Source organism: Artemia sp. Qi Xiang Cuo, chromosome 20 (genome assembly GCF_049724085.1).
Source record: "Artemia sp. Qi Xiang Cuo chromosome 20, ASM4972408v1, whole genome shotgun sequence".
Classification (NCBI taxonomy): domain Eukaryota; kingdom Metazoa; phylum Arthropoda; class Branchiopoda; order Anostraca; family Artemiidae; genus Artemia; species Artemia sp. Qi Xiang Cuo.
The window spans coordinates 10,671,748-10,695,783 of NC_142813.1; the positions used below are offsets into that span (position 1 = coordinate 10,671,748).

The following is a 24,036-nucleotide window of genomic DNA, read 5'->3' on the forward strand; positions in this document are numbered from 1 at the left end:
ATCTCTCTGTGATGTTCTGGTCACCCCGTAGCCCTGCTAAAAAAGAAACGGGAGACACATCAGTTCTACAACAAGGAAAAAGTCATTTTCTTTGTTGCTCCAGTAGGGGGATTGTAATTTCTATGTAAAGGGGCTTCAACCATGGTAATTCAAATAGTACACTTTTCGTTTTAATCTGACGTCATTTTTGAGCGGTTTCAGGCTTTTTTTCGAAATCATCATAAATTTCCTCAATAAACTTGAAACCCCTAAAATAGATTTTAGGTTCTTGCAGTAAAAGAAGGGGGCAGTATCCAACTTTTGTTTGTAGTGAAACTATATTTATCTTGACCAATCTTGGAAAGAACTAATAAATTAAACTGAATAGTTGATGTATAATGATATTAATTGCTGAAAGCTCATCAGTTAAAAATTTTACTGTAATTTTAATATTTATTTTCAATATTAAGTACAAAAGAAAACATTTGTAATATAATTCGTTTTCAGTAAAGCGACAATGACACAGTAGGTTTTAGGCTTCTGCAGGGTTGTGATACCCAAACTCATGGATATATTTATTTTTATTCGATTCAAACTTGATTTGCATATTCAATTTAAGTTTCACTTCTTTAAAGGTTCATTTATTTATTTGCATTAATATATATTTTATGTTTGTTCGCCTTGATTGTTTATTCAATCTCTGTTCGTTTTAAGTTTCACTTATACTTTAATAGCGAACTATTTTTTTTTCGTTTTAAGCTTGATTTTCATATTCAATCTAAGCGTTACTCGCTTTAAAATCTATTTATTCATTTATATTATTACTTGTTGTATGTTTTTCACTATGATTGTTTATTTAATTTCTGTTCGTTTTGGGTTTTATTTATTCTTTAATAGCAATCTCTGGTCGCTTTGAGTTTGAATTTTAACAGGTATTCATATCTCCTGAGCTTAAGTTTAAAACTGCCTTTACTTTTCTTTGAAAAAGTTATTTTTCGGAAGGTTTTTTTTTAAATTAATTTTTGTTCGTTTTTGATTGCAAAAAGTTTCAAGTTTTTATTGTATGGGGGGGGGTGATTACGGTCCGATGATTCTTGAATTTAAAAACCGGATCTAGAACTTTCAATTGAAATCGAATGTGGATTTTATCAAAGTATATACGATTACCACTTTGATAAAAACATTATATATGAACAATAGACAGCTTGCATAACTTGTGTACAGCGATTAACTACACTGAATGGATTGAAAAAATAGCTCCAATAAGGGTGTTTTGACCATTTCACTTGCTGAAACAAATAGATCACGACTGTTTGGAATTGACCTTAATAGGATTTTGTGTGCCAAAGCAATTTTGCATCCATCACAGAGCATGTATTTTAACCATACAATTAGATAATTATAATAGATTTACTATGTGGTCTTCCCATACAAAACTTTACCTTATTAAAGTATTTGGGGTGGAGGGGCATAGTTGGCAGAAGGAAGAAAACTTTAGCGTAGACAGTAAGAAAGGGGGAAGGTGAGGTTGGAGACTCGTCAAATACGGGGCAAAACTTTACTTATCTCCTCCGTTTCCGATTTAGGAGATTAGACAGATTCATTGGGCTGTAGAATGTTGGACCGTTTCAGTTGTGGAATACGTTAAAATACTTAAAAATGATTTACATTTTAAGTTATATCAGGATTGATTTCATTTGTTATGGAATGCCCCCTGCCTCATCATTTTTGTGAGCCTCAATTCAAAATATGCAATTTTGATTAATTGTTCCGTGTTATGTGCATATATTATTCTATATACGTTATTTTGAGTTATACTTTTATCGCATTGCGTTCATTTTTAAGGCTTGAGATAAAAACTGAAACCTTAACGGAGACAGTGGTGGGGGGAAGTCTCCCCCCTCACATGCATAATTGAACAGCCACAGAGAAAGTAAAACAAATGAAATTAATCTGTCTTTTGAAAATGTCTTTTTTTTTAAAGACACGAATAAAATCGTCTAAAGGATCCTGTAGTGCTATCTCTGACATTTCCATTGATTCTTTATTCCCGTTGCTCTCAGATGTAAAATTTAGAATATTATCGGATGGGTTTAGTGGTCCGCTCCCTGTAACATTCACATTTGGAAAACCCACCCCTGGGAAATTCCTCCCCCTCCAGGAGCATTTTATTTTCCTGCTTATTATTTACCCACGTTAAACTCCACCCAGCAGAACCTTCCCAGCCGTGGAATATGCTCCCCAAACATATTCCCCTCAGATAATTTCGGATATTCATAAAAATGGAAGCTGAAATTTCTCCTCAACTTTTTAGGCTAGAAGCAATGCTATAGCGTTACCTAAGTAAAGAGCCATAAGGGTTAAATGAATTAATACTTGTTTATTTTTCCAGGGGCACTTTACGTGGAAGAGGTGGTCGCATAAACTTTGGAACGGGGTTCATTGAAATACAAATTAAAATTTATAGTGCCCTTACACCAGGAGCGGATCCAGGATTTTTTAGGGGGGGCGCAAAATAGGTAGATCTGATAAACTTGCGTTAGGAGCAAGTTTAATTAACGCAATTTTGCGTTAATTAAGCAAATTACATCACTTTAGACTATGTTAGGGGGGGGGGGGCTCCCCCCTCGCCCCTCCCCTGGATCCGCCACTGCCTTACACTCTCTTTGTCTTTCCTTTTTAGGGAGGAGAGCAGATGCCTAATTGGTGTGTGTTAATACCAAAACATTCTAACTCTCATTAGGCCTTCAGGTATAAACAGAATTAGTTCAAAGGGAGGGGTGGGGAAAAAGGGCGTGGGGGGTATTTGCCCTTCGATCGATTTTGACTCGTAAGAGCTGGACTAGAACTTCCATTTTCCTATCAAATGAGCCATCTCTGAAGTTCATACGAGAATCCCTTCCTGCCCCCGGGCCCTGGGGGGTTTTCTCGACGCCAGAGTTTTGTTACTTAACCTTTCAACTATTTTTAACAACATTTTTGTCTGATGCATTTAGGGCGTGGAGGAGGGGGGGGCGCTAGTTCCCCTCCAATTTCTTTTGACTCTTAAAAAGTGAACAAGAACTTTGAATTTCCAATCAAATGAACCCTCTCTAAAGTTTATACGAGTATCCCTTCCATAAAAAATAATATGAAGGATGCGGGAATTCTTAAATTACAACCCTTGCCATAAGGGCTGTGGGGAAGTTGTCATCCTCAAAGACCTAATTTCCAGACCTTAAAACTACGTTTAATAAAATGGCTGTCTCAAAATGTTGATTGGATGTGTTTGGGGAAAAGGTGGGCATGACAAGGTGATAAGGTGCCCTCAAATAACTTCCAAATATTAAAAGGGGCAATAGTCCTTTGAATTTCCAATTGAATGAGCCTTTTTGGAAATTTCTACGACAACGCCTTCTATAAAAACCTTATATGCCCCCAGGGCATAACTTAAAACCCTTGCCTTGAGGGTTGTGGCGGAGTGTCCTCCTCAAAAACATATTTTCTATCTGAAAAACAACTACGTTGAACAAAATGGCTATCTCAAAATTTTGATGGGGTGTGTTGGGGGGAATGACGGGGGTGGGTGGGGGGCTAGCTGCCCTCCAATCACTTTCGACTATTAAAAAGGACACTAGCAATTTGAATTTCCGATCGAATGAGCCTTTTTTGAAGTTTCTACGACAATGCCTTCTACAAAAACCTTATATGCCCCCAGGGCATAACTTAAAACCCTTGCCCTAAGGGTTGTGGCGGAGTTTCCTCCTCAAAAACATATTTTCTATGTGAAAATCAGCTACGCTGAACAAAATGGCTATCTCAAAATTTTGATTGGACGTGTTTGGGGGAATGGTGGGAGTGAAGGGGGGGCTAGTTGCCCTCCAATCACTTTTGATTATTCAAAAGGGCACTAGCCCTTTGAATTTCCAATCGAATAAGCCTTTTTTGAAGTTTCACGACAACGCCTTCGACAAAAACCTTATATGCCCCCAGGGCATAACTTAAAACCCTTGCCCTGATGGTTGTGGGGGAGTGTCCTCCTCAAAAACATATTTTCTATCTGGAAATCAACTACGTTGAACAAAATGGCTCTATCAAAATTATGATTGGATGTGTTTGGGGAAATGATGGGTGTGGGGGGGGGGGGCTAGTTGCCCACCAATTACTTTAGACTATTAAAAGTGCACTAGCCCTATGAATTTCTAATCGAATTAGTCTTTTTTGAAGTTTCTACGACAACGCCTTCTCTAAAAACCTTAAATGCCCCCAGGGCATAACTTAACACCCTTGCCCTGGGGATCGTGGGGGATTCTCCTCCTCAAAAATATATTTTCTATCTGAAAATCAACTACGCTGAACAAAATGGCTTTCTCATAATTTTGATTAGATGTGTTTGGGGGAATAATGGGCGTGGGGGGGGGGGGCTGGTTGCCCACCAATCACTTTCGACTATAAAAAAGGGTACTAGCCTTTTGAATTTCCAATTGAATGAGCATTTTTTGAAGTTGCTACGACAACGTCTTCTATAAAAACCTTAAATGCCCCCAGGGCATAAGTTAAAACACTTACCCTGAAGGTTGTGGGGGAGTGTCCTCCTCAAAAACGTATTTTCTATCTGGAAATCAACTACGCTGAACAAAATGGCTATCTCATAATTTTGATTGGATGTGTTTGGGGAAATGATGGGCGTGGGGGGGGAGGCTAGTTGCACTCCAATCACTTTCAACTATTAAAAAGGGCACTCGTCCTTTAATTTCCAATCGAATGAGCCTGTTTAGAAGTTTCTACGACAACGCCTTCTATAAAAACCTTATATGCCACCAGGGCATAACTTAAAACCCTTGCCCTGAGGGATGTGGGGGAGTGTCCTCCTAAAAAATATATTTTCTATCTGGAAATCAGCTACGCTGAACAAAATGGCTATCTCAAAATTTTGGTTGGATGTGTTTGGGGGAATGATGGGCGTGGGGAGGGGGGGGGGGGCTAGTTGCCCTCTAATCATTTTCGACTATTAAAAAGGGCACTAGAACTCCCGATTTCGGATCGAATTAACCCCTTTTAAAGTTTTAGCGACAACCTCTTCCATATGAAGTGCCTCTGGGAAAAAAAAAAAATAATAATAATCAAACAGTTCGTGGTAAAGGGAGCGACCCGGCTCAATGGTAACCGAAACTCTAAAAAACGGGTTTTTGATACCAATAGATACATCAAAAGAATCTTATTTCAATGCTGAATTCAAATATATAAATTTCATCAAGTTTAGTCCTACCCATCAAAAGTTACGCGCCTGAGAAAATTTGGCTGATTCTCGAAAAAAGGGGAAAAGACCCTCTAAAGTTATAGAATCTTAATGAAAATCACACCATCATATTCAGCGTATCAGAGAATACTGTAGAGGTTTCAAGCTCCTATCTACAAAAATGTGGAATTTTGCATTTTTTGCCAGAAGAAAGATCACGGATGAGTGTTAATTTGTTTTTTTGTTTTTTTTTCCAGGGTTGATCGTATCGACCCAGTGGTCATAGAATATTGTGGGAGGACTCATTGGAACGGAAATTAAAAGTTCTAGTGCCCTTTTTAAGTGACAAAAAATAGAGGGCAACTAGGCTCCCTCCCACGCTCATTTTTTCCCAAAATCACCGGATCAAAATTTTGAGATAGCCATTTTGTTCAGCATGGCTGAAAATATGATAAGTATGTCCTTTAGGATGACTTAATCCCCCGAAGTCCCCGGGGAGAGGGCTGAAAGTTATGAACTTTACCCAATGTTAACATATAGTATTGGTTATTAGCACAGTTTATAGAATTATCCAGTAAGTTTATCGCAGATCATTTCTGGTCTTCATTCTAGGTACGAACAAAAAGCTCCTCCAACTTATTTCTGCATTAGCGGGTTAGTCTGTTTCCGTCAATCAATGAGAAATGGTTACAAAGTGCATTATTCGTAATAGCGGGTTTCCACTTGTTTCGTGTCGAAGAGAAATCTGACTTGTCTACCCGTGAAAAGATCTAATACCGCTTATGTTTCTATCTGCAAAAACGTTCTCTGGAGCACTCGCTCCTGGGTCCGGGTTTTTATAATGGGTGAGATAGGGTATGATCATACTGCTAATTCTATAAACTGTGGTTATTAGGAAGTATACAGACGTTTTCAAAGGGGATTTTTTCTGGTAGTAGGGGGGGGGTTGGGTCGGGGGTCATTTGGGAAGATCTTTCCATGAAGGAAGTTTTCATGGGGGACGGGACCTTGCTATGAAGGGGGTGCCGGACTTCCCAGCATTATTTTAAAAAAGATCAGAAATTAAATATATAAAAAAACAAGTTTTCTAACTGAAAATAAGGAGTAACATCAAAACTTAAAACGAACAGAAAATATTACGTGTGTGATTGGGTTCACCCTCTAGTCAATACCTCGCTCTTTAAGCCAAAGATTATTTAGTACTTTCATAAGAGCTATTTATTCTAAATAACGGCCTTTGTGATTAAATGGTCATTTTTGAAGAATTGTAACGAAATTCGAACTTTAGCTTAAAGAGCGAGGTATTGACTAGGGGGCGAGCCCCCTAATATACGTATTAAAAATATATGAATATAGAAGTTCGTTACGTAAGTTGATTCGTAAGTTACGCATATTTATTAGTAATAAAAACGTTGGTAAATAAAATTAAACAAGTTTCGAGAAAGCCATTTAACCAAATAAAAGTAAAATTAATATGCAAATTTTGTTTTAATTATTCATGTACGGTGAGTCAAAATCAAAACCTGCATTAATTCAAAAACGTACAAAAATTAAATAAAAAAAACAAGTTTTTTTAACTTAAAGTAAGGACCGACATTAAAACTTAAAACGAACATATATTATTCTGTATATTAAAGGTACTTGCCCCTCTTCAAACCCTTAATCTGTATGAAAAAGTTTGAATTTCTAAAAGATCTATTTTTTTAAATAATAAAAAACATAATAGAAACTTGCGAAGCGGTGAAGCTGGGAGTTCCCCTTTAAAAAAAAGAAAAAATTATGTTCGTTTTAAGTTTTAATGTCGTTCCTTACTTTGTGTTAAAAAAACTTGTTTTTTTTATTTAATAATAATAAAACATTGGAGCCGTATGGCCTTTACTATAGGCAACGCTACAGCGTTGCCTCTGGTATGGCACTTGCACTTTGTAGAATTTATAAAAAGCACGTAGATGTGAGAAACAGCTTTCTAATGAGCCATTAAGCATCTCTCTATGATGTTCTGGTAAACCGCTAGCCCTGGAGAAAAAAAAGGGAGACAGATCAGTGCTACCCATACAAAAAGGTGATTTTTCTTGTTTTTCAAGGTTGGGGACTGTAATTTCCCTGAATGTGGTTTTCGACTATGCTGATTCCAATGCTACACTTTTCATTTTGATCTGACGCCATTTTTGAGGGGTTTCAGTTTTTTTTTTCGAAATAACCATAACTTTCCCCAATAAACTTTTATTTTTAAGACGAACCGAAACGATAGTTACCATTCCTGAATCAATGTCAGATGGAGATTTGTTTTCACCAGGCAGTTTTTTTCTAAACGTGTTTTTTAACTTTTGGTTACTATTGCCTGTGGTTCGCACTTTACTACGTTGCAGCTACCCCTGCAACCATGATAAATAAGTTATGAAGGATCCAAAGTATAACAGATAGCATCACTACTATCATTTACCGAATCATAACATCACGTATGTGTGTAACTTAACACCCTATGAATTAACAAAAATTGAATTACGGAGCCTGGATCTTTCTTACCAAACGACCAAAAAAGGAAAAGTAGACGCAGAAAAAGAAAGGATTGAAGTAGAGATGTCTCTTAATCGAAATTAAATAAAAAAGAAAGTAAGGAGCAGCATTATAACTTAAAACAAACAGAAAATGTCCCACATATAAGGAGGGGGCTATCCCTTCCTAAACCCTCGCTCTTTACGCTAAAGTCTTAAAAGTTTCTAAAAATACTTCTTAGTCAAATTCAACGGTACGTGTGTTTGAGCAGTCTTTCTTAAAGAATCTTAAAACCAGTGGCGTAAATTCATCAAAATCATGGGGGGGGCAAAGTTGGAGCCAATTTTCCAAAAACAAATGAAAGTAGCAGTGAAAACTGAAAAAAGAGCCATATAGTACCATAAAGATAAAGATATACTAAAGAAAACTGGCCCGTTCCTGTGGATGCTTGAATTACGTAAGCTTATCTCAGTTATGACAATATTATTGAAGACACTCAATTTGAGCTGGGGGGGGGGCAAACTCCGGTCTGGGGAAAGGTGCAGTTGTCCCCTGCCCCATAGCAACTTACGCTCTTGTTTAAAACATTTTAAGCCAGTTTTTTCGCAATAACGGAAGAATAGTCTTTCAAATTAAGCTGCTAGAAATAGTTGTTTGTTATTGTTTTTCTCAAGGGTTGTCTGGGGTGATTATCATCTAATCCATCAGACCCTATATCTTTATTTATAGGTGGGCAGGGTTTTCAAAAATACGAGGCTTGACGACATACCACTTGGAGTGTACAAAAGAAGTACCCGCTGAAGACGTGAAATATTCCCAAGTCTATGTACTTCCATATTTGGGAAACAAAGTTGCTTAAGATATGCTTGAATAAAAGTTTTCCGCTTATTTGCAAAATTACAAAAGAAAAACACACAAAAAAGCAACATCACGTGATGTTACAAAATATAATCGTTCGGAACATTTGTAAAAATCACAAAAACTAAAAGAACAGCATCAATCCCAAATGACAGGAAGAATGAAATGAATAAAGGTCAATCAATCCTGGAAATGTTATAAGGGAGAGACAGAAAAGCAATCTCTCACACCTTCCGTGGCCAATAGTGTATTTAAAGTAAAGGGCTTGCCTAAGAAGAGAAAAAGTTAATTTCTGACGATTCTCCAAATTTTCTGATCATTTTTCTGACTTAGCCGAATTTCTGAATTTTTCTAGATCTGTCTTGGTGGCAGCCCAGCCCTCTACTCAAGAGTTTCAAGCTTTACTCCCATTCATGATTTCCCAAATTCCTTTAAATCTCTTCTTATGACATCTTCCTGTCCCATTTGGGGATGACCTGCTTCTTATTTGGCCCCAGAAGGACGGTCAAATAGCCCTAGAGAGTGAGGTGGAATTTTTCCGAATAGGTTTATGCTTCCTAGACATTTAGTCAAGTCAGCACCTAGAGCTATCCTTAAACAATTTTTAAAGCACACATCTACCATATCTTCCTCAAGTCTAAGAACCACCTATAATTTAGAGCCATATTTGACCAATGTCATTACCGTTGCTCCAAATAGCTTATCTATTCCAAGAGTCCAACGGAATTCTGGCAAGGATTTTACAAAATAAAACGTAAGTTAACTTCCAAAGGCAATTTAAAACGTAAGTTAGGGATTATTAAAATAATCGCTGTCTAAGCGAAAAAAAAGTTCCGATGAAGACTTAACGAAATACCAACTGCAATAGCTTTGAAAACACCATCAGCGAGGTCTATAAAAATAATGTCAATAGCTAAATTGACCGAGAAATAATTGTTCAACCTAATTTAAAGTTTTCATATTAAATTGCAATTTTTTTCGCAAATTAGGCATATGATTAGTTATTAAAGTTTCAGCTACTGGGGCTAGATTAAATTTCTATTATCTTCCTATTTATCCAACGTTGTTCAACTATGGAAAAAGATTCTGTGCATTGGTTATTTTACTTTTCACATCTTTACTTCATGCCCAGTAGCATTTCTGGTCTCTCTTGAGCCCGGGGCAAAATCTTGATTATCCCCCCCCCAATCCTGTCTCCCAAAAAAATTTCAGGCCAAATTTAAAGAAAATTTTCATTAATTAACGAAATTATTTAATTATTATTAATTATTTTAATCATTATTATTTAATATTTTTTTATTTTTAATTTGTTTTTATTTTATTAATTGATTAATATTTTATTAACTGTTTTCATTTATTAACTGCACCCTCTACTTTATTTTAACAAAAATGAAATAAAAAAAAAATACAAAATGATTATAACAGTTAAATTATTGATTTGAAATTGTGCGCCCCTAAACTCCCCATTGCACTTCCTGGCTGAAGGGCCAAGAAATGGAGATCAGCCCCGCCGGTAGGGACTGAAAAGTCCAATGCCGTATTCTCTACCTTTTACCTTTACCTAACATTTCTGCACCCAGGGCAAGTGCTCCCTCTGTCCCTCCCCTAAAACCACCTCTGCTTATGCCCCATCTTTACTATGAATGCTACTGAGATAAGTGAAGTTTACCTTGATCAATTTTATCATTACCTAACATGACCGCTTCATCATCTTTTATTCCTAGTCTAAGTCTTTCCCAAGTCCTAGTCTTTTATTCCTATTCCTAGTAAAACTCAAATAAAATTTTCAAATTTGGAAAGCCTTATTTTCCACGGGGGGGGGGGGTATTTTCCTCGGGGGGTAATTTTTCCGGGGGGATAAATGCCGCCACCCCTAAGGATACCCCTAAATAATGTCACTGACAACATTTGATAAGCTTACATACCTTAGTGTGAGATTATTTGAAAAAAACTACGTTTTCTAAAGATTTAAAGCGGCTGAGTTACAAGGTGGAACATTACTACGTAGAGGGATTAGGCGGCCCAGTTTGGGGGCTGCCGCCCCCCAAACCCACCACGTTCGCAGCCTTTAAATAAAAAAAAAGTTTTTTAAGCTGAAAGTAAGGATCGACATTAAATCTTCAAAGGAACAGAAATTATTCAGTATGTGAAAGGGGCTGTGCCCTCCTCCACGCCACGCTCTTTACGCTAAAGTTTTTATTGTTTAAAAAAAGAGTTGTGAGAAAGTCAAACTTTAGCGTAAAGAGCGAGGCGTTGAGGAGGGCACAGCCTCTTTCATATACGGAATAATTTCTGTTCGTTTTAAGATTTAATGTCGCTCCTTACTTTCAGTTTAAAAAACTTTTTTTTTTATTTAAAGGCTGCGAAAGCGGGGTTTGGGGGCGGCAGCCCCAACTGTGCCTCCTAATCCCTGTACGTTTTAAGGTTCGACCTTGTAACTCAGCCTCTTTAACTCTTTAGAAAACGTAGTTTTTTTTAAATAATTTCTGCACGTTTTTGTACAGTTTATTACTTATTATTGCTTGACTAACTGTTAGATGATTGTGTATTATTCTTTTCTTTCTCGACAGGGTGTTTTAAGGGTCGACCTTGTAACTCAGCCTCTTTAACTCTTTAGAAAACATAATTTTTTTCAAATAATTTAAAAAAGAAACTGATTTTTTTTTTTAATTTAAATTCAGTATATAAAAAATAAGATCTAACGGTGAATCGAACTCGGTTTTTCCGCCTGACAGCAAGGAGTCTCACCTCTACACTAAAGAGACATAATCGAAATTGTTTTTTAGTAACGTGAATCTTTTTGACACAAGCAAAACTTGATATTTGGTTTTCGGAAAACAGGGAAGGAGTAATCAGATTGAGCTAAAATTTCGAGGATAAGCTTCCAGGCCCCAGGAAAGCTTATCCTCTAAATTTCAGCCCGATCAGACAACGTTAAAGGGGGGTTGTGGTGGGAAAAATTAACATGGGCTAATATAGGAAAGAAAGGTTTTTAGTAAATTTAAATTTGGGGGATAATTTTGTCGATCTGAAAATATCAAAAGGCCCTAACAGGTTATATTCTGCTTTGAATGAGTCCTCATTCATCCGGATCTGTTGCCAACTGTAGCCTGTAGGCGTGGCTAAAAAAAAAAAAATGAATTTTAAGTGGCTGTATTTGGGTTTTTTGAAAACAGGGAAGGAGTGATCGGATTGAGCTGAAATTTCGAGAATAATCTCCCGGGCCCTAGGAAAGCTTAATCCCTAAATTTCAGCCCAATCGGACAACGTTAAAGGGGGGCTGTGGTGGGAGGGTCCAAACTTCCGGCCCAATTTACCCCATGAAGATAAAGTCGGAGGAGGATGAAATTTTGCAAGTTTCTTAGTTTGAGCTTGGGCTACAAAATGCGACTACCGCCGTCTCTCTGCGACCTCTAGGACCTGAAATCGCTTAACATTGTGGTGGGTCGCCTCTTTATAGAGGCACAAGTGTGCCTCCTTGATACAACCTTTCACCAACACTAATTGCCTTTTGCATCCGAGTGTCCTGTTTAGCCATAAGATGATGCTATGAGAGGAGCTTTAGAAGTTTATCATACTGTGATTTTTTCATGCGAGTCCACTGTTGAAGGAGATCTGCATCATTCAATAAAGTTATTTCAGAAAATCAGTTGAAATATTGACTATGCCTATTGCGCATGGTTGCTCCAAAAACATCCTTTGAATTTTTCTTCTTCTGTGCCCTTAGTTCTGCTTCCTTGGCGTTGTGTTTCCGACTCTGTTCATGGAGCAAAATGACATTTGTACAAACAGCAACAGCCTTTAGCTTATCACAATCACACATTTTTCTAGGTTTGAAATTTCTGCCAAAACTTGATACGATGTTTAAAGGCATTCGGTGTACAATTTTTTCCTTGTATGAACGGCCGCGGTGTATAAGGATTATACAAATATAGTTTTTTTTTTTTGTTTTTTTTTTTTATACGTAAGCCTGAACAGTCCCTAAATCACTTAGTCTTCGTAACACTAAATTTCAGACCTATTTTCGCACCTTGAACTCTCAAAACATTTAAAATCTCCATCAGTTTGCTTCTTCTTCTTTGGCAAAAAGCACTTGGACTCGCTTCATTTGGGATCCTTGTGGCTTGGAAGTTGGTTAATGCTCCTCCATGGCTTTGATTTTTATTCTTCCAAAGAGGAAAAGAGTCTTAGATTCGCCTCTTCCAAGGGGAATCTAAGACAATTAAATCATCTCTATTATTTAAGTCTGGGGAGTTAACCCCTCCTTTGACACCATACTCTCCCATAGTCTTTGCTTTGACATGTTTCGTAGGAAAAGTTCAACTAAAGACACAGATATCCACATAAATGGAGATAAGACACAAGCATGCCTAACTCCTGATTCCACACCAAATCAACTAGTAAATCTCACTTTCTAAACCCATTGGTGGTATCAATTCACGAAAATTGGGGGGAGGGCAAAATGTAATAGTTTTTTCCATTAAAATACAAACAAAATCTGTTTCAATGAAAATACCAAAAAGGACATTTTTTCAAAACCTGAGGGGGGGGTCAGGTGTGTCATCACCTCCCCCTTTCCAACTAACGTCACTGCGTGGTATATCATATAAGAATAGGACCTTTACTAAAGCTTTTCAACAAGCTGAACCAAATGGCTATTCAAAATCTATAAAAACTCAGGGCTAAAAGGATTTGAAGATTAAGACGCTTTTCAGTTATTGATTTATGCATGAAAATTTCGTAGATGCTCCTCTGTCCTTCTTGAAACTAAAATGTTCGTCTTTTAAATTTTTATCTTAAGCATCGTTTAATCTAATAAAGATCATCATACTGAGTGATTTTACTTCCAATATAAATCAAGCAAATGCCTCAGCAATCATGACAGTCTTTTTGTCACCTTTCTTATAAAGGGGTTTAATTAAGGTTTTGCAAAAGTTACCATGTACTTCCCTTTGATCAAAATTCATATTCGAAATCTTCAATATCTTATCCCGAGCTTCATAACCACCATATTACAAAACCTGCCCAGGTTACCTTCAACTTTGAGCAAACCGCTGGATACGCCCCAGAGGTAGACCACGCACGAGATGGGCACATATCATCCATGGTCGACTCACTGCGCCGTGTATCGACCCCGAAAAAGCTCTTACCCTCGCCCAAAACATGCCACTTTAGAGACGACTAACAGCACTGACGTCTAGTTCCCTCTACGCTGGCGAGCAAGAGCTTTAAGTAAGTAGCATTACAAAAACCCATTTACCCCACTTTCAGTAACTGAGGCCTCATCATTACAGGTCCTTTCAGTATTATCTAAACCTCCTCCTTGCAAACTAAATCTTCTTCACTTCCAATTTACCACTTTTTTATATCTTTTCCTGTATCTTAATCATAGGTTATGATATTCTCAAAATGCTTTGCCCATCCCCCCTCAACCCTTTCTTCCTCACTAATTGAGGCCCCATTCCTGCCTCCAACCAGGACAAGTATGGACTAACTACTTCCTTTCAATTTCTTACCATGTCAGTAAAAGATGTTACTGTTATGCTATCTGGCTATATCTTCTAGATCTCCTTAATTCCACTTTAATGCCTTCTGTACCTCCTGCAGTTTCTTCCTATGTGTGTAGGCTGCATCAGTCAGAAACTTCTTATACAAAATTATCTCTTCTACCAAGCCTAACTCGTTTCTTCCAAAATTCCTACTTGCTTCTATCAAGCCAAACACATTTCTTTCAGAATTCCAATTTCTTCCACTGTCTACCATCATCTTGGAATAGCCATCTTAGGTTTGCTTCAGACACTACAAGGTAGTATTCTTTACTTTTCAATAGAAGCCCTTCTACATATTCCAATGCCCATAAATTGGCTCATGGCATGATAATTAAAAGAGCCAAGGAGAAGTGGAACTTGAATTCAACTTCTTTTTGCCCTTGTGTCATGTCTGGCTGTGTTGTTTATTACTGTCACAGTAAAATCAACTTTTTTTTCCCATAGCTCAAAGTGGTCGTAATGAGGTCCAGAATACAGTTGTAAGCACAATACAATTTTTTTCTGGGGTAAACAAATACTTTCTGGAAAACTTTCTTTAATATTTTGAAAATAGCTGGGTGGACACAACTTTCAGAAATTTTCCGGAAATTGATATTTGAACTGATTCTGGAATTTTTCATCTAGCTCTACATGCATAGTTTCCTTCGAATATTAAAGAAAGTTTGTCAGCTGATTTTCTGTCGAGCTTATAGTAAATTTCATGAGAATCAAAATAATAATATCATATAAATTTGGAAATATTAGTAATGCTATTAATGATCATAAATGAACTAATGAAATCTACTTGCTCATGTCAGAGCTGGGTAGCTTAAGTTGCTGTTCAATTTAACTATATAGGAGGGCCTTCAGATAAGGAAGAAGTTTAGTAGTTTTGTAGTGCAACATATGCATGGTCATGCTTGTTAAGAGGGTACCAACTAACGAACCATATTACACCAATGGTTGCACAATTAAATTATAAAGTGATTGTCATATAACAAATCTAGCAGAACGTTTGACATAGACCAACTTGCTGGCTGGAAGTTTCCTTTCTTTGTAATTACTGAAATATGGTGATCAAGCTTGACCTTATGATCAAAGTAAACCTTTAGACCTCTTATAGCTTGTACTGGACTGGGAGAACTGTAATACAATTTAATGTTGGAGCAGGCTACCAACAAAGACAACAAAAGTCGGAGCAGACTGCCAGAAACAATGTTTATCATTAGAATTGGATGTGTAAATTTCGGAAAAACAAAGTTTCTTTCATAGAAGTAAAGAGTGAATTTGAAGCTCAAAACAAACAAAATTATTGCTTTACAGATTATACAGTTACATCTACAAAATCAACTCAAATAAACTGACACATGATATTTCCCTATATTTGTTCTCAAAACTAGCACTTTATTGAAAACATAAAACCAATGCAAAAAAAGCAGGATAGTCTTTTAGAAGCAACAAAGTGAATAGGAACATGTGGATGTGTAGGATCCATGGTAAAGTTCTTGGTGTAATTCAACTTCCTCTGAGGTACACTGACCTCAGAGAATGGCAAAAAAGAGCATCATCAAGCAAATGCTCATCAAAAATGAGCTCAAATTTGAGCAGAAAACATTTTTTCAACACAACAAGAATGAGAAAACAGAAATTCAATATGGTTAGTGAAAGCTGACACAAACTTTCTGGTAAACTGCTGGTAAAACTTTCATTTGAACAATTGTTATGTACAATTTTGGCTATTTCATTTTCACTCCAATCAATTGATAGATTGATCAATTGATTGATCAATCAATCAATCAATTGATTTATTGATTTAGGAACAAATTTCACAAATTAGTCCATAAATTTGATTTGAGCCCAAAATGATATTCATTGCTTTTCTTTTTTTCTCTATGCAGCCCAAATATTTGAATTTGGGCCAAAACTTCTAACAGAGACCAAAAATAGATCTAAAGCATCCACAGCAACCAGACAAACCTGTTTATCACTGGGAACTCACCCACTGCATCTACAGCATATAAGCTTTGAATTAAGTTTAGTCTATGCACAATAAAAATTACATATTTTTGGTCAATTTGAATCAAGTCATGTATGAAATAGTTGGATAAGCGTTCCTTTGAAATAGATAAAATGAGACAAGTTTAATACAATTTGGCTTATTCTTCAAATTTTGTTGATTTATTTAGTTATACTTACTATTTATAAAAAAATATATATTAAGTATTCTGAGTCATGTAATGCAACATTTTGTGTTTCTTGCCAAGGGATGCACCTAGACTTATTCCTAGCGCTGAAAGCCAATGATAAGAGCTCAATGCTACTCAAATACAAATGTGTATGCTGTAGTAAGCAAAGCGTATCCAAACTTCAATTGGCAGTACTTCAAATGACACAAACTAACCAAAGCATGGCACCTTTATGGCAGCAACAGCAGCAGCCAGAAATGCAACCAATTACCGACATCAACATTGTCCCATCTCAGTCACCAGCAACTAAAAGAATTCAAAACTCAAGCACTGTCACAGTTAGCGTTCTACTGCAAGCCAAAAAAGAGAGGAAACTACGAGAGGAGAAAAGTATGAACATTGTAATATCTGGCATTCTAGAATCTGATAAGAGTCTGATGCCAAGAAAGTTGTGCAGCTGGTCTCTAGCAATGACCTTGGTGCTCAACTACAACTGACAGACATCCTAGAAACTGCAAGACTGGGCCGCCCTCTCTCAGACTTGGATAACGTGCAAGGCCAAAGGCGCCTACTTGTGAAACTGCACAAGGACTGTGAAGAAACCCAAATAAAGTGATTGAAAATCTTGAAGGGTGCACCAAATCTGCAAAGAGCCACTGACAACCATGTCCGACAATATGTCTATGTGAATCCAGATCTCACGCCAATGCCAAGAACTGAACAAGCTGCTAGACGCCATGCAAAGAGATCACAGTCCTCTGACAACTGACCAGATGCAGGCTCTTTAGTTGCTGGTCAATACTATCCCAGCCCACGTCATCAGTGACATGGAGTAGGCCGCAGGTTCCAGAAAAAGGCCTTGACTGGAATTAAATGTCTTTATTTTAATTCTGATTCTCTGCTAAACAAGATGGACGAAGTGAGACATGTTGTCAGTGCTGAAAATCCGCATATATTTGGATTAGCTGCGGTGAAACCAAAAAATAGCAGATACCTGCCTACACTCCTAGAGCTACAGATTCCAAATTACAAGGTCCTAGAGAGAAACATTGAACAGCAAACTGGAAGGAGAATTCTCTGCTATTACAGACAGGACGTTCCAAGCTACCCCAGTAAGTCCCAGAGGAAATGAATTATCCCAAGAAAGTATCTGGTTAAAAATAACAACAGCTGATAGAGTAAATATTAAACTCGGAATCTACTACAGAAGCCCCAATAGCAGTCTTGAAAATGACTTGCACATGCTTGCAGAAATTACTGAGATCTGCAGTGATAATTTATCAAATGTAATCATCATGGGTAATTTCAACCTACTGAAAATCAACTGGTCTAGACAGCACATGCACTTGCACACCCCAAAATCACTCAAGGCAAAATTCTTAAAAGTGGTGAATAACTCTCATCTGAACCAATTGATCTTAGAGCCCACCCAAACCAGAGGTACAGATAGACCAAGTATATTGGATCTGCTACTGACAAACGATTCAGAACTGATAGAGGACATCCACCTACTAGCATTGGTGGGAAAGTCTGATCATTGTATAGTAGGCTTCCAGGTTTTGGCTAATGGCAGAAAAGACAAAAAAAAACACCAAGAAAAAATTACAACAGAGCAGACTTCACTGCAATGCGCAATGACCTCAGCACAGTGGATTGGGGAAAAGAGTTCAGTTCGACTGAAAGCTGTAAGGAAATGTACTCCAAATTCCTCTCCATCATGTCTCAGGCTGAGGAGAAACACGTACTAGTTGCCAAACATTATAAAAGACCAACCCTACCACATGCTGTTTTGGACCTCATCAAGAAGAAGCAAGCCTGTTGGAAAAATTATGTAGCTGACTAGTCAAGTCCTCTCAAAGCAAGAGCCTACCCTAGGCTACAAAATTAAATGAGGTGACAAACTAGGCAAGCAGCTGGTATGGGAGAGCAAAACCTTGCAGAATCTATCAAGAACAACCCCAGGATATTTTGGAACCACTTAAATTCTAAACGCATTACGAAGTCTGATATTCCAAGCTTAAAAAACCCTACAACTGGACTCCTGGTTGAAAGATCTGCAGAAAAAGCAGATTTACTAAACATGTATTTCACTACCGTTTTCACCCAGGAACCTATTCAGTCATCTTTACCAACCCTGCAAACCATAGTCTCTGACCAAACACTCAGGGTCAAGATAGATCCACAGGTGGTCCTGAAGAGACTCAAAGAGCTAGGGATAAGCAAATCACCAGGTCTGGACACACTTCATCCCAGAGTCTTAAAAGAAACCACAGATCTAATTGCAGAGCCCCTACTGATGACTTTTCAAAAGTCCTTACAGTCAAATGTACTCCCTAGTATCTGGAAAAAGGCAACGGTGATACCATTGCACAAAAAGGTAAACCACCAAGATCCTCTAAATTACCAGCCAATCAGTCTTACCTGCATAACCTGAAAAATACTGGAATCTATCATATCTGACCACATCCTTGAGCACATGAGCAAAAGAAAGATAATCACTAGCAAGCAATTTGGGTTCTTGAAGAGAAGGTCTGCAGAGTTGCAGATTCTTATGGATTTGTTAAGCTGGAAAATGCACGCAGATAAGGGTTATCAACTCGATGTCATTTACATAGACCTTAAAAAGACTTTTGACAAAGTATCTCATTGTCGCCTTATATACAAACTCCGCAACCTTGGTCTGAAAACCACAGTTGATTGGATTGAAGAGTTTCTTATTGGAAGGTCTCAAACAGTATCAGTAGATAGAGTTTTGAGAACACTTGAAGTAGAGGTAACCAGCAGTGTTACCTAGGGCTGAGTCCTTTGCCCTCTTTTATTTAACCTGTATCTCAATGATCTAGTAGGAGGCATCAACTCTGAGATTCTACTGTACACATACAACACCAAGCTGTATAAAGTAACCAAAACTGTTGTAAATGCACAGTCTGCAAGAGCACCTCAACCAACTTAATAGTAGAATGTCCAACCGGCTGATGGAAATCAATACCAACAATAGTAATAAGCTAATGATAGGGAAACCTATTATCCACCATGAGTAGAGACTAGGAGACTTACTGATCACATCATGCTAGGAGGAGTGTGACTTGGGAGTTGTCATTGACAGCAACCTTGACTTCCAGGCACTCTATAACAGCATTATTTGGAAAGCAAATCATGTTGTAGGACTTTTAAGGTGCAACTTCACTTTTGGAAATGATAAGACCCTTTGCCTTCTCTATAAAGCTCTGGTAGGGTCAATCCTTGAATATGGTCATTGCAGTACACATCCCTTTTACAACAAAGACATTGAAGCTCTTGAAAAAGTTCAAAGACGAATAACAAAGTTCTGTCAGACTTTGAGAAATTTACCCTACAAAGATAGGCTCCACAAGCTCAAACTTCCTTCACTAGCTTATCGACTGCACCAAGAAGACCTCATTCAGGTATACAAGCTTCGGTACGCTGCCTACGAAAACATCCAGGCTACCGATGTTCTCAGCTTTAGCCACATAAGGCTTTGTGGTCACATCCTCAAGCTTCAAAAGGAGAGGTTCCAAAAGGACATTAGCTGTTGGGCATTCAAGAACCGAGTAACACAACACTGGAACAAGCTTCCCTTTGAAGTCATCAATACCAAATCATTAAACTTGTTCAAGCAGGAACTGGACAAATACTACAGTTAGTGCCTACAATTTTTTTCAATTTAAAAGATTTTTGTAGAGGCCCTGTGGCCTATTTGTTTTGCATTACATTATTATTATTATTATTATATGGTTTCACCCACTGATTATTCCATTCCACCTTATTTATCCTATTATTTTTTTTGTATTCTATTCTCTCTTTACCCATGGGAAAGTTTTGGTGCAATTCAATTCAGTTCAATTCCCCCTAAGGAACAATGACCTCCAAGAATGGCAAATGTAAGGATCTTTAAGCAAATTCTCATGAAAGATGAGCCTTGGGTAACAAACTCCTTCACCAGTATTAGGATATTTCTACATAGTCTAAAAGGTGCAATCAGTGGCATCAGAGAGAGCTGCAGGCAAAACATACATATTAATGTCATCACCCATGGCAATCTTTGATGATCCATCTGTTAGACTACATGGAAATAACCTGAGTTTGGTGAAGAAGTTCTGTTACATAGGGTTCATCTTTAATGAGCATTTGCTTGATGATACTCATATTTCCCTGGTGAAATTCTAAATGAGGGGCTATCTTAGAAAGCAGTTGAGTTTGGAGAATAAAACTTTTAGGAATACATCAAAGCCTAAATTATACCCTGGGAAGGTGTTTATAAGCTCAATTCTTTTTGTTAAAAAGATTTACATTTATATCAAAAATGGAAATAAACATGAAAATCTGTTTATAACTTGAAATAGATAGAAACTTGCTTCATAGAATAAACTAAAATATCATTTGTATTGATTTCTTTCAATTTTGCACAGTCTTGGGCAATTACCTGAGACTTTTTTTTTTTGGGGGGGGGGCACACTTTTGTTAGAGTGAAAAATATTATTGCCTATTTAGAAAGAGCATCAATTAGCAAACTGAAGGATATTACTCTATTTTCATTATAGTATTTTCTTCAGAAGAGCCATAATTCTATATTGCTAACAAATATATTATTTAGAGCTATATCTGGCATCATCAAGGAAAGGGGGCTTACTATGGTAGCAATGTCCAAAATTTCTGAAACTATCTACATTACATTCAAGATTAGGAACCTAAAGTTCATTTTTATCAAAGATGCAATATAATCAAAATACATTTGCCCAAGATTAGGCACTGTCTGAGAACAGGGAGTATTACCCTAGTATGATTTTTTACTTCTTTATTATTTTATTGTGAAAACTAATCAATCAACAGGAAGTAAAGTCATGTTATTCTAAAAAAAACAGTGTGAATATTAAAAGTTGGCTCTATAATTATCTATTTGGGATGGGGGGAGAAGGGTTATTAAATGATGAAATGCCATTGTATTATTGAGATAAGTAATTGTTTATGATTATTTTAACTAGTTTTCAGAAATTTGAATTACTATTTCCTACTAAGAAATAATAAGGAATAAGGTGTTGCTTCAAAGGGTTCCTTCAAAGGTTTAAAAGTTTCAAAGGAATTAGTAAGAATATTTGAAAAGTGCCCAAAAGGCAAATTTGTTTAAGTTAATCACATTTAAAGAAACATGCTAATAAAATAACACAGTATCACTAGATTCTTTATTTTATACTATTTCTAAATATTATCATGGTTGCTTGTCGTAGCCAGGCACTTTACTCATATCCCCCCCCCCTGATGGTCTAAAGATATAGGCCCTAGCCCTTGCATAAATAAAGAATTACATTATAATATGTAGCATGTTTCTACTGATCAGATTTTCATGTTTTGTCCTATGGTTATTCACATTTTTTAACCATTTCAAATAATATTTTATCAAACAATTGTATAGAAACTGTTTGGCAGTCTATTTTCAATGGAGCAAGAATGTAAGAAGAAAAAAAAAACAGCCAACAAAAAAGACACAACATATAATAAGATGCAAAATCATAGAGAAATATATTCTTATGCCTAGGTCTGGGGTCATCAGGATGTATAAGGTGCACTGCATGAAAAGCAACCACAACATAAAATAGGGAATATAAAGGTACTAAAATGGGCTAGGCTAATCTTATTGATAAATATTTAGTGGCAGGCCATTTCTGAAGGAAACATGCAAAACAGCTCAGCATTACTAAGTAATGGAAGTAACTAAAAATTTACCAAATAGCCTTAATTTGCTTACCTAGACTAGGCTATGAGACCAAATTTTATTCTGGTTAGCCTACCTGTACTTTGATGAAAATATAATGACATAATAAAGGTTTACTTATTTAATATGTCAATTGGTTTCTTAGAGTTTATTTTTGTTTTTCTATAGTCTAGGCTAGAATTGGGGCTATTGAGAAGGAAATATTTTAAGAAAACAATTCTTACCTCATGATATGAAGAAAAATTGTGGTTAACAAATTTTGAAATTAATTCTATTCTATTTTAGGTAAAATACTACTTTAGCTCCTTTTGGCTATCTTGGAAAGGTTAGGAAAATGAAACCTTCAGGGATGGGTATAAAGTATAGAACAGGCTAAAGTATTTCCTGGGAAGGCATTTTGAAGTACCTAACTCAACTTTTTCTCTCTAGAGGGTCCTGAAATTTGCTTAAATGACAGGTCTATACCTATTGAAATTTTGACATAAATACATTTTTCCTTAATTTACAATGATTGGATTTCTTTTCTCTGGCTTTAGTTCTGAAAAAGCAATTCCTGTTACTTGAGTAGAATTTTAAGCCATATCAATGTTGTTTATTTGAAAATTTAGGAAATGTGTTTACATCTTTAAAACCTTATAAATTGGGATTGAGCAAAGTTGTGAAGTTGAAAACAATTTTATTGTACTTCATTTAAGCAGAAGACCTATTTTGAAAGGTTTCACTTTATAACACACAGATTTTTAAAGAACAGGACACTCTAGAAAGAGAAGGACTGGAGGTAGGTACTTAAAAATAACTTCCCAGGACATATTTACCAAATTTTACCAGTTTTTCTAATTCCTGATTTTATCAGTGTTAAATCAATATATTTGCATTAGAAAGGGGAAGAAGTAAAGTAGAGTGTGATTGCTTTCAAAATAGGCCTATGTTCACTAGCCACTAGCCTAGAATTTTTCTGCATTTTAGGCTAAGACTAAGAGTAATAATTTTTAACATGTTTCCTTCCCAATGGCCCCAAATCTGGGTTTATACCTTTCTACCATTGGACCCCTACTATTTAGCCTATATTTGCATTTTGGTTAGCCTAATAGTTTTGTTGACCATTGAACTAGCCTAACTTATTCAATATCCCTTAGAATTTAAAATTTTTACATACCTTCAGAAAAATTTTCTGTTCCATTTGAAATCTCTTCTTTTGGTAACCGGGATGGGGGTGAGTTATTTGTACTCATGTTTACCTTAGTCTACAAGCTACAAGGAAAACATTTGTTTTGCTTTTTGAAATAATACTTTTTTTCACAAATATAATGAAATCAAAATTATATGAAGCAAAAAACACAGAGTACTTTTAAAGGAGATTTTCGTTATTTATTTGACCATTTTAATCATAGGATTAGAGAAAAGACTGCAAATATTTTTCCTTATTTTCGTATATAAGCACAGGTTTCCAATAATGGCAGGATTGCCACTAAACAGAGATTATTGACTAGATTTCAGCAGTGACTTTCAACGTAATAGATTACACACGCGCGTATCGTGGCTTTAAGCGTAACTAGTACAAGCAGGCGCACAGCTAAGAAGAGGAGGGGACTCCCTCCCAAAGTCCCAAGGCTTTGGTTTGCATTTCCAACGCTTTGGGTGTCTCGATATAGCTTGTGTGTCCGGATTTGTCAGCAGACTGGATGATTTTGTCAACAATTTTCTTATATCTCACCCTAAGCTTAAAACCCCGGCTTCGCTCCTGAGTACAAGCTATACTCTGTTTTCATTCTAGCTTTTTCAGGCAAAATTGCCTATCCCTTTTTGCTTTTTCAAGCAGCCAAGCCTCCATTGATACTTTTAAAACTCAAAAAGGCAAATCAGGCACATTTGAAGTGGGTTTTTTTTCAGAAAAATCTGTTTTCCGATGAACAAATAGCTGTTTTTAGATAGCTGGCTTTGCCCAAAAAAGTCAAGATGAAGACAGGGCTACAGCTAGGCTAGAACGGACGTGTTATCGGTTCTTGTTTTATTTTTTTAATAATATTTTCATGTTGTGTT

At 36.7% G+C, this 24,036-nt stretch overlaps 1 protein-coding gene across 1 annotated transcript in view; it reads right to left on the bottom strand.

Moving 5' to 3' along the window:
• The window catches only part of LOC148939856 (nuclear factor NF-kappa-B p105 subunit-like), a 176,674-nt gene extending 153,293 nt beyond the window's left edge, over positions 1-23,381 (bottom strand). Inside the window, exon 1 of the mRNA XM_089105862.1 lies at positions 23,153-23,381. Within this exon, the coding sequence (XP_088961988.1) occupies positions 23,153-23,228 (76 nt within the window). The 5' untranslated portion in view covers positions 23,229-23,381. The remainder of the gene's footprint in view (positions 1-23,152) is intronic.
• Positions 23,382-24,036: the final 655 nt, after the last annotated feature.